This window comes from Accipiter gentilis, chromosome 14 (assembly GCF_929443795.1).
Source record: "Accipiter gentilis chromosome 14, bAccGen1.1, whole genome shotgun sequence".
Taxonomy (NCBI): Eukaryota; Metazoa; Chordata; class Aves; order Accipitriformes; family Accipitridae; genus Astur; species Astur gentilis.
In genome coordinates this window covers 23,223,069-23,235,863 of record NC_064893.1, presented here as the reverse complement: position 1 = coordinate 23,235,863, position 12,795 = coordinate 23,223,069, and the positions used below count along the sequence as shown (strand labels likewise).

Genomic DNA, 12,795 nt, shown 5'->3' with positions numbered 1-12,795 from the left:
AAGTAGGTGAATGCAGCCTAAATAGTATCATTAAACAGCTGTAATTCCTAGGGGGATTTTAAAGTGCACCTATTTTAAAAAAGGGGGAAAGTTAGAGCGAAGTGCAGCCTGGGCAGGTCTCCAGGGACAGGGACGGGGACATGACGTGCCTCCCCAGCCCCCAGCCATAGGGCAGAGGTGTGAGGTTGGCCAGGGCACACGCAGGCCCTGGTGCAGGCTGCCAGCAGAGTCCTAAGGAAAGCAAATGGAAAGAGAAGAAGAGAATATTTTTCCTTTATAACTGATGCAAAGGTGAATGAAATGTCACTGGAGGGAACGAAAACCTGCGAGGATTGTCCTCTGTGGAGCCGAATGGAGGCATAAGGTTTCCCAGAGAAAAGGGGGAAATATTATTTGCCACAGCAAGCCAGAGCTTGGGGCAACCTGCTGCTCCCTGGGAGAGGAGCATGGAGCTGAGGCAAAAGGCATTTTATCCACCCAGACAGGCCAGGCTTAGAAATTTGCCTGTGAAACCCTGGTCTTGACTCACCCAGCATCAGGATGATCCTTCACATTTTGGATATGTGCCTCAGTGTCTGGAATTCATGGAGCAGGTCTGCCTCTAATTGCAATCTAATCTAATAAAAAAGCAAGCTTTCCCTTTGTCCTTTCCTCCACTCCTCTGGTTAGGGGACCCTTAGCACTTTATCGCTGCAAACACAATTGCTCTTTCAATTTCAAAATGCATTTTCTGACAGACTGCAGAGACGTCAGGAGCAAGCATGGAGTTGGCAGCAAATTCTGGCTACTGCTGACCATCAGGGAGATACTGGATCTCCCAGTCTGACCATCAGGGAGATAACCAGATATCCCAGCCTCATTGTTCGGGATCTCCCAGCTGGGCGATACAGGATCTCCCAGTCCAGGACCGGGTAAGCTTTTTCCCAAAAGAGCGACACTGATGTGCTCGTTTGGGACAGGAGTGGCTGTAGGAAAGATGACACGAGGAGGTCACTACCTCGTGTTTAATGACCCCCAGGGAAGGAAGCTCCTCTGCCCCAGCCCAAGGGAAACGGGAAAGCTCACGGGTCTCCGTGGCATCACCCTGCTCTCGTCCTCCTGAGGATGAGGAAGGAAGGACGCCTCATCCTCAGGTCTCCTTGCCCGGGAGGGACAGTGCAGCCTGTGGTTTGGCTGGGGACACAAGTCACCCACAGTCCCGGGTCCCCGAGCGGACCCACTCCTCGCTGGGGTGTTGTCAGCCCCTGTGCCTCTCCTCCCCCGGGGTCTCCGACCTACCACCCCCATCCCCTGCTCGGGCTCCTTCCTCTTTGTCCTCCTCCTCTTCGGCTCAGCGGTGCGCTAGGACCCGGCGGGCGCAGGCGGGGGATGCGGCGGGAGGCGGATGGGGGGTCCCGGCGGCTGGGGTAGCCCTGGGGGGTCGCGGGCGGTCCTGGGGAGGTCCTGGTGGTTCCCGGGGGTCCCGGCGGCTGGGGGAGGTTCTGGAGGGTCCCGGCAGCTGGGGGTCCTAGGCGGTCCCGGGTGGTTCCCGGGGCTGGGGGGGGGGGGTCCCGGAGCATCCCGGGGGGGGGGGGGGGGGGGTGTCCCCGGGAGCTGGAGGGGCGGAGGCTCGGCGGGAGGGTTTGCAGGGAAGGTGGGTGCAAGGAGCCGGGCGGCTGCGAGACTTGGGGAGAACGGTGGGAAAAAAGGGGAGGGAGGAGCCGGGGCGGGGAGGGGGCGCGGGGGGCAACGGGGCGCCGCGGCTCCCGGCTCCCCCTTCTCCCCACTCCCCGCCGCAAGGTGCGCGGAGCTCTGCCGGGGACGGCTTCGGCGGCCGATGGAGAACGCCTCGACCAGCCCGGGAGCCGCGCTGGGCGGCAGCGGCAACCAGACCCTGGGCAGGATGCCCCGGCAGCCCCTGGAGCTGCAGGTGGTCACCATCCTGCTGGTGCTGCTCATCTGCGGGGTGGGCATCGCGGGCAACGCGATGGTGGTGCTGGTGGTGCTGCGCACCAAGCACATGGTGACCCCCACCAACTGCTACCTGGTGAGCCTGGCGGTGGCCGACCTCATCGTGCTGCTGGCGGCTGGGCTGCCCAACATCTCAGAGGTGGTGGCTTCTTGGGTGTACGGCTACGCCGGCTGCCTTTGCATCACCTATTTGCAGTACTTGGGCATCAACATCTCCGCCTGGTCCATCACTGCCTTCACGGTGGAGCGTTACATCGCGATCTGCCACGCCATCAAAGCGCAGCTCCTGTGCACCGTGTCCCGCGCCAAGCGCATCATCGCCTCGCTGTGGCTCTTCACCTCCCTCTATTGCCTCATGTGGTTCTTCCTGGTGGACACGACCCAGGTCACCTTCTCGGATGGGGCACAGGTCAGCTGTGGCTACCGGGTCTCCAGAAGCCTTTACATGCCCATTTACTTCTTGGATTTTGCCGTCTTCTACGTCATCCCATTGGGGCTGGCAACTGTCCTCTACGGCCTCATTGCCCGCATCCTCTTCATGAGCCCCCTGCCCGCCACCCCGCAGCACCCCTGCCTGGGCTCCATGCACCAGGGCGGCTCCCTCAAGCTCTCCTGCCGGGGCAACAAGGGGGTCCTGAGCTCCCGCAAGCAGGTAGGGGCTCCCCGCCGGGCTGGGGCATGCTGGGCTGCAGGCAGCACTGTCAGGGGCTCAGTGCTTTGAGGGGCATTCTGGCAGGGGTTGGGCTGCCCCAGTATTTTGCTTCCCTTTGTGGAGGGAATGGAGAGGGTTGGTTTGCTGCACAGAAGCCACCCCCAGCCCAGCTGGGGTCTGGCAGCACAGATGGGCTCCCCCTGCTTTGGCTGGGCTTGGCGGAGCAGGACAGGGCTCCAGCATCACTTGGGAGAGGCAGGAGTGCAGGGGTGTTTGCTGGATAATTAATCACTGATTGCCTCCCCAAGGAGGGGACTGCTGGGTCACATTATGCCAGCGGGACTCGCCTCCCAGGCAGGGTCCTGGGCAGGTCACCTCAGATTTAGAGGAGCAAAGGGAGGGGAGAGCTGGCATGAACTCCTGCCCTCTGGGTCCAGTCCTGGCCGCAGCCCCCTGGTCCCTGCAGCCGAGGAAGGCACCTCGGTGTCATGGTGGTGTGTTTGCCTCCTCAGTGACTCCTCTGTCATTCAGCTGCCTGCTCGCTCCACACCTCCTTCTCCTCCCACCTCCTGCCCTCCTTCCTCCTCTTTCTCTGTCCACATGGACAATTACTATTGCCCCATCTCCTTGGACAGGTCAGCATCTGGACACGGGACAGATGCTCTTGCTGGCTGTTTGCAGGAGACTATCGCGTTCCGGTTTCGAACTTCGCATAGGCAGAGACATAGGCAATTTTAAAGGAAAGGGCTGAATCTGGGAGTCTGGCATAAGTCCCTGAGATCACCAGATCTGCTGTGATTTTGAGTGAGCAGGATCCGATTTCCAGACAGCCTGAAACTGGCTTCAGCCTGTCTTAAAGTCCTTGTTTTTCCAACTCAGTATCTCATTGCCTGATTTGCACAGGAACCTCCATTCCCCAGGAGAGATGATTCAGTCGCAGAGGGGAAGCAAACAGCCCAAAGAATGTGTAATTCTTCATGAACTTCCAAGTCTCTCCAGTCCAGCTTTTTCTCCCTTTTGCTCCAGTACAGAAAGGTTTAAAGCAGATCCTGACTTCTGCAGAAGTACTTGCCTGCTCTCCCAGGGTCGCTGGCTGCTGCGGGAGCCTCGGGCAGGGTGTTCAGCAGCAAGGTCTCTAGATAATACAAGGCAGTACCTAAAGGTGTGGGTCGACGGACCTCTCCTTCCAGAGCAGCTGCTGCAGGGGCTGTGCCGCTCCCCCCGCAGTGCTGTGCCATGGAGCGGCTGTGCCGCACACAGCGTACTCCAGCATCATTAGGATGAGTGGCTGATGGAGCTGGATGACAGGCACTCCAGCTCCTGGAAACATCTTGTGCTCCCTTTTCTGTTACACCAGGAGTTTTCTTGAGATTGTCATTACCTCCTGAAATATCTTAGCATGCAAAGACTTCCTCTTGCTGGCCTGACATTGCAGAGCTGGTGTCATTGAGTTTTTAAACTGTAAAGCAGTTTCCCAGGGCTTCCAGCTATGGTTTGTTGAATGCTTTCTTCTCATTTCACACCAGCAGCTCTTCAAAGCAAGCTGTGTTGAGAGTGATGGAGGAAGAAACCGCAGCTGTGCCACCGGTGGCATGTGGGCTAGGTGCCTGACACACGGGTTGGTGGCAGTCAAATGGATGCGGTGCTGCACCCCAGAGATGGCTGCAGTCCAGTTTTTTCCATAAACATCTTTCACAAGTTGGATATGACATGGGACGATTGCTTCATTTTATATATAATCATAGGGAAATTTATATGACTGCCCATAAAATCAGAGGGGGCAAAACCAGGGGTTCAACTTTAAGCATTTGATTCATTGCTGAGGGGATCTGCTGGATGCTTGGTGCAGAAATAAGTTATCTGTGCACCAAAGCCAAGTAAAACCACACGGCTATTTTGATAAGAGTTTCGGGTAGTATGAACAGGAGTGCTTGGAGCATAACGAATCCAGGTCCTGTCAGAGCATCCACCTGAGCACTGCCTGAAATCCAGCCAGAGATTTTTGCTGGTGTTGCAATGAATAGAGGAACAGAAGCTGCAGTGAGTCATGATTCTGCATCTAGTTACAAGAGAAAAACCAACAACCCAACCACCCAGGGAGGAAAGAGGCCTCCTGAGACCCCAAGGGGTCAGCACAGGTTTCTGCCTGGAATTTGCCTCCCTGAGCAGGGGCAGCCAGGGCCCAGGAATGATATTCTCAGGAAGATGCTGCAGCATGCAGGACCCCAGAGGGGCTGTGGGGGCAGAGTAGAGGGGAAGCACTGGCTGAGTGCTGGGGAATGGGCAGATCATTAAGAAAGGGATTTTAATGTGAGAAAGAAGGTAGCTGAATCCATTCATGCCAGCAGAGCTGGCAGATAGAGGTGCTGGATAGAAGGGGTTTAAAAGTGAGCACAGAGAGAGCATTCCCATGGCCAGTGGGCCCCCTGATTGGGACATGTGGGTGAGCGAGACAGAGATGCATGTGCCCATGTGAAGGGTCAGGGCAAAGTCCAGGGGGGCTACAGCCCCCATATCACCCCCAGCACCTGGATCCATGGGACACCCCATCAACTTGGCTTTAGCAAAGGCAGGAGAGAGGCACAGAAAGGACCTGAGTGGTCTTCTCCAGGTGAAGTTCACCTCAGCAACAAAAAGCCCTCGTGCAATGGGCAGGTATGAGCCTTAAAAGGGAGCAGCCTGGACACTAGTGTCCTGTGTCATCTTCACCAGAAGAAAGGTTTCCTCTCTGATTTTCTGATAGCTGTGGCATCACTGCCCTCAAAGCCAGAGGAAACTTGGGGAAAGAAGAAACACAGATGGATCTCAGCTCAGACTACCTGACGCTGCTTTACAACAGCTGATGCTGGCTGAGGAGCTCATAAGCAAGTTTCCTTGCTCATTAATCACCTGTGGCCAGGTGGAAAGGAAAGGGCAGCTTGAGAGGTAATGCCATTGACTTCTCACACTCTCCTGAGGAGTGCTGACAGCCCTTGGAAATGTCACCAGGAATTTCCATGGGGGCCCTTGGTAAAGGGTCCTATCCTGAGCACCAGAAGTGAGGACACAGCATTGGAAACTGCTCTAATAACAAATGCTGGTGGTCTCCAATCTGACAGGGTGATAAGGAGGCTGTGAAAGTGGTGCATGTGCTACTGGTGGGGAAGATTGAAGTGAGGGTGCAGCTTCTTTAAAATGCAATTGCCATATAGACTAAACCACTGAAGACACCATTAGAAATCATGGCTGCAAGTTTAGTCCAAAACAGCAGTAGTGTTGCTGTCTGACAGGCTTCACACATGCAGCAAGAGCTTCACAGGACCTTGCAGGAAGCAGGTTGCATCCCAGTGATGTGGTGAAGTGGGACTCCAACCCCGCAAACACCTTTGAGTTTGTTCTGATAGAGCACAAGCATCTGCCAGATTCCCATCACAGACCAGTGGTATGAGAGGGTAGTTTGGCTCCTGGGGGATCTGTCGACCAGAAGAGCAGAACAGGGTGAGAGGACGGGTGCTGGGGCAGGTGTGTAGCTCAGGACATCCCTCTGACCAGGGTACAGGCACCTATGTCAGCGGTTCTCCTCTGGCCTCTGTAGAAGAACTGACTCTTCCAGGCCCCTTGCCCAGAGTCCCCTGGAAGATGTCCAAAAGGGGCTACCACAGAGGTGCCCATTTTTCTCCCTTGACTCTAAAGAGCCTAGATGGCTGGGGGTGTTTTGCTGTGGAGATGCAGAGTTTGGAAATAAAATTCTTAATGTGTGCTCCTACGCAGCCCCAGCGCTGCCCTGCTTGCTTTTCAGAGCATGAAGATGCTGCTGTTCCCTCACTGCTGCCTCTCAAACACGTAAGTCCAGAGCAGGACAATGCAAGGTGTGAGTTTTGCTGTATTTATCACCTACAGAAGAAAGGGCCACAGATAAAAAACACCAGCCACCTCCAAGCCCATATTTCACCTGCCAGAGAGGGACCACTAGAGGGAGTGGGATTCCTAAAAAAGGATGCTGCAGCTCAGGATAACAGTGCCTGGACAAGGAGGGATGACACTGGCTGGGGAGAAGCATCTGTGACCTCCAGGACAGGGGCAGAGGCTGGACACAGCACTGCGAGAATAGATGGGTCAGAAGGGCTGTGCGGGGATGTAGGATGCCCATCATCTCTTCTGGAGTGAGAAGGAGGTTCACAGTGGGTTTGGTTTAGGAGTTACAGCAGGCTTGGCCTGTGGAGGTGGAAGATGAGCTGCCCCTTAGCTTTGACATGGCGACCCAGGATGTAGTCAGGGGTCCGTACAGCAGATATCCTTGGCCATCCAGCAACAACACTGGCTTATGTGCTCAAAAGTGTTTTTTTTCAGCTAAATATCAACTGTTCTAGTAAAACATCCAGTTCTGTCTACAAACCCTTGTCTTGCTTCTGTCCATAGCTCCTTTACTGCTGTTGTGTGCACACACTGTGTACAACAGAGTTGTTGCAAAACACTTGTTGGAAAAATTGTTGTCCCTGAGCTGGTGCTTCACTGATGGATGCTTTGAGGCTACAGCAAAGCTCTGGCTTTTTTGGGTGCAGCTGTTTTTTTGCAGCCGTAATTGAGGACTACTCCAGCTAGGGATAAATGTCCCAAGCTCTCCTCAGAGATTATTAGGTTCATTTGTCACATGAGGACCAGAAATAAGTTCAGAGCACCTCAAATATGCTGTAGGCACTTGCTTTAGCAAGGCAGAGTGAGGAAAGTCATGGAGACAGATTTCAGCCTTGCATGCAGACGACACTGGAGATTTCTTTCCCCACAGTGAAGATATGAGAGCGAGTTTGGGATAGACTGTTAGGTTTATCCAGGAGAGGCATCTTGTGCTCACAGAGCTTTGCTAAAGTTGCAGCCAGGAGAACATGGTCTGTATGGACAGTTGGCTTTAAAAGGTAAATTTCAATCTTACAGCAAAGCTCAGGGCAAGGGCTGCCCGTCCTGGCTTGTGGTCTGGATGCAGCGTCCTCAGGGAGCACTGAAGGCATTTAGTGAGACAGAAGTAATAAATCCTCACGGTGCTGTTTCCAGCCGGTTTCCCTTCCCAGGACAAAGACAGCTTTTTCGCAGGGCTGTAGGACGCGTAGCAGGAAGCGCTCTTTGGATGACAGCACTTTGTGGTTTTCTGTGGTCTGGGGGGAAGTGTTGGGATCTTGCTCAGGCAGGAGCTGGGCAAGCGCTTGCTGGCACCACCAGCATTTCCATAACAACCAGCTGAAAAGCAGGGACAGTTATGGCTAAAAAGAAGATGAATCACTGGTTCTTTTCCAGACTACATTTCTTTTGGTCTCAGAAAGGACCAGAATGAACTTACTTTTCAGCCTTATTAGGATACGCTCTCCTTGGTCTTGTCACTTTGATGCAGGGTTCAGATCACTGTTCACAACCATTGTGGGCTCCTGAACAGTAAAACGAGGCAGAGAGTTACAACAGTCGAAAAGCCAAAGATGTTTCAGTCTCAGGAGACAGCACATGAGCAGCATTGATGCATTAGCTTTATAGGAGACATTTTAGTCATACAGAAACCTCCCAGCTGGAAGGGACACCAGAGAGCAGAGCTAAGTGTATAACAGTTCAGGGATTTATTCTCCCCAGCCCTGTGTGGGGTAACTGCATCTCAGGAACTGAGACAACTGCTGAGTGAGAAGTGCCTGTGTCTCAGTGAGGACCTGCAGAGCTGTGGTATTTCTCTTTCCCAGGGCATATTTTGCAGCAGTCCTGCTGCCTAGGGATTGCTGAAGTTGATGGAAGGACTCCCATCAACTTTACCCACAAGATAGTCCTTTAACATGGACCTTTCCAGGTAGGATGGGGACATGTTCAGTTTCTGCATGGGATGGAAAAGCACAGAGCCTGCCTTCACCTCCCAGGAGGATTAAACTGCTTAGCAGAGGGGAATTAAATTCTGGCTGAAATGGTGCTTAGGACCACTTAAGCTGAGGAGTTGGTTGCATTTCGCTGTAGGGTTCAGCTGTCAGCACAGCTTTGTTCAGATCAGCTTCATTCAAATTCTTGGGAAATGAACCTCAGATGCATCAAAAACATGGCAAAAACAATTCTCTCCACACACCTGTGAAACAGTTCTGTGGAAGGCAGCAGGCTGGCTGAATGCTCCATCGCCGTCATGAGTATTTGCTATAAAGGTGCTTAGAACAGTAGAGAACATGGGTCCCTTCCGTACGCACTGCTCATGGGGCACATGGTGTTGACACAAAATCTGCTTCTTCCTGGGCTGATCCGGTATCTGGGAGCTCTCTGTTCCCAGGTCTTGCAGTACAGACCACAGTAACACAGTCTCACCACTGCTGTCAGGACGGTCCTTCCCTTGGCAAGGGGTGGCCGAGCCTGGATTGCCTTGCCAGCCTTGGCAGAGGCAGCGGCTATAACCATGCTGGTACGTAAAGATTTTGATCATGGTCAACTGTGGGCCAAGCAGCCACTGTCCACTCCCAGCCTATCTGTTCAGGAGTATTTCTATAAAGCAGATTATCACCCTAGCAGTTGCACACTAGCTAGGGTGGCTTGAAACCAAAAGCTTATGGGATGGCTCTCACTCTTCTGGATCCAGCCAGCCCTTGTAAAAGGCATTGAAAAGCTCAGAAGCAAACCTTTTACTGACACGACTTGTACAATCTCTTATATCTTTCCCAAAAGGCAACACGCTGTGGTAGCAAACAAGCGGCAGTTTTAGCAACAGCCTCAGCACTCACTGTATCAAGAGCTTACTCTGGGAAGTGTCCTCAACATTCCCATTAAACCACACACAGCAAAACACTTCTATTTTGGCCTCGGCTTGGTAATAGTCCCTTTCTTGTAGGGAAGGTTTTGTTGCCACTACCAACCACCCCCGATTTCTACTCACAGCATTACAGGAAGGCACAGTTGCTCATGACCAAGTAAAAAAAGCACTCCAAGAAAAGCTGAGAGACTGTGAATGTGATCTAAGTGATTCCATATCGAGAACTGGAGACATTGCACAACTCCCTTTCTGACGTTTGAAATGCCACTGCCTTAATATGCGTGCGGCATCAGTGTTTACTCATACTTTCCTCCTTGGGGACATGTGTATTCTGTAAGTATTTGTTGGAGGATGATTGTCACCTACCAGAAATAGCTGTTGAAATTATTAGGATCACTGGAGTTTCAGTACAAAACACCCATTTTTCTTAAACAAGCTTGAGCCAAGCTGAGGGCAATTACTGCTTACTTCTGAATTCTCAATATCTTCTTGTTCCTAATATGTTACTGTAGTACTTCCCTAGTGTGCTGCAAATTAAAATAGCCCATACCAATTAGCTAAGTAACTCCCATATCAGCACAAGTAGGAATTTACGTAAGACTCCAGACAGTCTCCTCTGCTCCTGGTGCTGCTCTCTACCATGACCCTATTCCCTGGAACAACATAGCTGGTGTAGAAAAGCAGGAGATCCTAGGCAGGGAGTTGACATACACCCCATGGCACCCCCAAAACTTAGGTCCCCACTTTTGCACAAGTTATTTTCCCCATTGATTTAATGTTATGTACAATTCTCAAATTTGCTTGCTGGTACAGAAATTCCCATGATTATCCCAGCCCATTTCCAGGCTGGTGGATGCTTCTCGTAAAGAGTTTTAAAGTTTCTTCAGCGGTAGGTGAAAACCTATCATTGAAGGGGTTTATTTATGCAAGATTGTTTCATGAACAAAATGGATTCAGAGAAGAATAGCCCCATGGTTTGGGTGCCTATTTTAAATGCTTAAAGAAAGATATAAGCAATATGTAGACTGAATTAGCTGTCTGCACCATTTCTCCAGGTAGGAAAGCTCTGCTGGAGGTTTAGCATAATCTGACTATTGTTTCTCTTTTTGCATATCCCCACTGGCAAGGTGACCAAAATGCTGGCTGTTGTGGTAGTCCTCTTCGCCCTTCTGTGGATGCCTTATCGCACACTGGTGGTGGTGAACTCCTTCATGGACCCTCCGTACCTGAACATCTGGTTCCTTCTCTTCTGCCGCATGTGCATCTACTTGAACAGTGCCATCAACCCCATCATCTACAACCTCATGTCACAGAAGTTCAGGGCTGCCTTTAGGAAGTTATGGAATTGCGAAGAGAAGAGTGCTGAGAACCCTGCACCGTACACCACCCCGGTGTACTACAGCGTTACAAAGGACTATCCTCACGACAGCTCTGATCACGATGTCACCGAACAAGAAGATCTGAACAGTCTCCCTGCACCTGCAAAGAAGAGCAAGCCTGCCAAATAAATCCTGGGACCCTGAAACAACGCAGGCAGTGGGAGCTATGTGGCTGTATGCACTGTGTTGGGAAAGTGCCAACAGAAATTGCTTTAGCATTGCAGCAAGCTTAATTTAATACCTCTCCAGGGCATTTAACAAAACAGATTCTTAGAGGCAAATTAATTTGTTTTTCCTTAACGCTAATTTATTCTTGTTCAGTGAAGTGTTAGGCACAGGTCAGTGTTTAGCATCTTTAAAGAATCTGTAGTTAAATATAGCAGTGCAACGCCATTCTGTGTTACATGCGAGTGCAATTGCTTGTTGAGTTGGGTCAGAGCATTGAAAGGAAATCCAGGAAGAGAAGAGTATTCAAAGGAAAAAAACAACCAAAACAATCTCTTTCTGCTGGACCAGTTCTTATATAGAATGAGATTCACCTACCCAAATTTACATGCCTGTAACACAGACACCCCATGTGAGCTGCTTCTCTAGAGTCCTTCTAGAGCTAATGTGGACAATTAGGCACTTCCAGGAAGCTGCTCTTCTCATCTCAGCATAGTCCTCTGAGGAACACGCATACTTACCAAGGAGATGAGTGCCTCACCAGATGTGACTATTTCTGCCCATTGACTGTAAAGGGACTCTCTCAGGTGGAGACTCCTACATTAGGAATAACACCAAAGTTGGGTGTCATGAACCTCACCTCATGCTTCTGGAAATATTGCGGTGCTGGTAGCACATAGACCCAAGGTCCAGACCATTTGGATTTGTTACAGAAAAATGAACCTCGTAATAATGAGTGTTCCATAAGGTAACAGTAATGCTTCCATCATTGTGGTCTAAGCTTCTTTTGGATAATTTTACATTTTCTGTCCAAATTCCTCTAGTTGCTTCAGCTGGATACCACAGCCTTGTCCTGTAAGCCCTGGTGTGGTGCAGCTGCATACCCTCAAGCAGTGTTGCTCTCTGTCCCAGCTACAGTTGCATTTCAATGGCAGGTGAAGAAATTCTCTTACTTCCTGAGAATAACTTGTGAAAGTCCATCAAGTGTTTAGTGATAAGTTACACACTGACTGTAAGACATTAACAACACTCATTGCTGCTATCGTGTTGTGAGCAAAGTAGTTATTCATAACCTGTGGCATCCAAGAAACCAACCCAAGGACACTTGCCCCAGACTTCCAAGAGACTATCTGGACTAGGTATAAAATGAATAAGATTATACATGAGCCAAATGCTAAGGCTCTTGCCAAATAAAACAAGTGTCAGCCACTAGTAACCCTCAAGCAACTGTAAAAAATTCTTTGAACAGCCAATTCAGCCTCACTAGTCAACACTGTTTTTCACCACACTATAGTGTTAAAAGATCTTAGAATTTTGCATCCACTTTGGAAAATATCTGTGTGATATTTTTAAGAGCACAAGACATTAAGTAACCATTCTGCATCTATGGGAAATCACTTCCCTGGGTGAGTCAAAACAAGACCTCACCTCCCACCGATGTGTCAGGAACTATTTCATTTCAGTGTAGGGTGGCATTGCATGTATGATTATTATTGTGAGTTATTACCCTATCTACTTCGTCCCCAAAATAACTGTAGCACGAGGGAAGAGAACATTGGCTTTTTGCAATTATTTGGAATGGTGCATGTTTGGAATTTAAGAATTCATGCCATTTTTGCACTCTTCTGTGTATATTGGGAATTCAGGAGCAAAGTTCCTCTTTATTGTTGTTAAGGAAGTTCTGCACAGAGATTTGGGATTTGCATCTTGAAGAAAATGGAAGTGGTTTTGCTACGATGAGAGAAAATTGTTCCAATTAGCAAAAGAAACTAGGAAATAAAATAATTTTCTTGTAACAATCTTTTCTCTAGTACAGATGATTTTTCCCCCTAGAACAGATTTTTCCTTAGCAGCTTGCAACAAGCCATTGATAAAAACATCTGCAGACGAACCAGAGCAGTAAGGATCAGGGT

At 50.5% G+C, this 12,795-nt stretch overlaps 1 protein-coding gene across 1 annotated transcript; it reads left to right on the top strand.

Annotated features, from left to right (window-relative positions):
* The first annotated feature begins 1,816 nt into the window (after positions 1–1,816).
* On the top strand, positions 1,817–10,935 carry LOC126045827 (thyrotropin-releasing hormone receptor-like). The gene is made up of 2 exons (XM_049817370.1): positions 1,817–2,602; positions 10,466–10,935. Exons 1-2 carry the CDS (start codon positions 1,817–1,819, stop codon positions 10,844–10,846), a joined length of 1,167 nt encoding a protein of 388 aa, XP_049673327.1. The 3' UTR covers positions 10,847–10,935.
* The last annotated feature ends 1,860 nt before the right edge of the window (positions 10,936–12,795 follow it).

Excerpts from the sequence above, each read along its gene's own strand:
- LOC126045827 (XM_049817370.1), top strand. The coding sequence starts at position 1,817 with ATGGAGAACGCCTCGACCAGCCCGGGAGCCGCGCTGGGCGGCAGCGGC. Across the intron at positions 2,603-10,465 it reads TCCTGAGCTCCCGCAAGCAG|GTGACCAAAATGCTGGCTGT; the intron begins GTAGGGGCTCCC and ends CCCACTGGCAAG.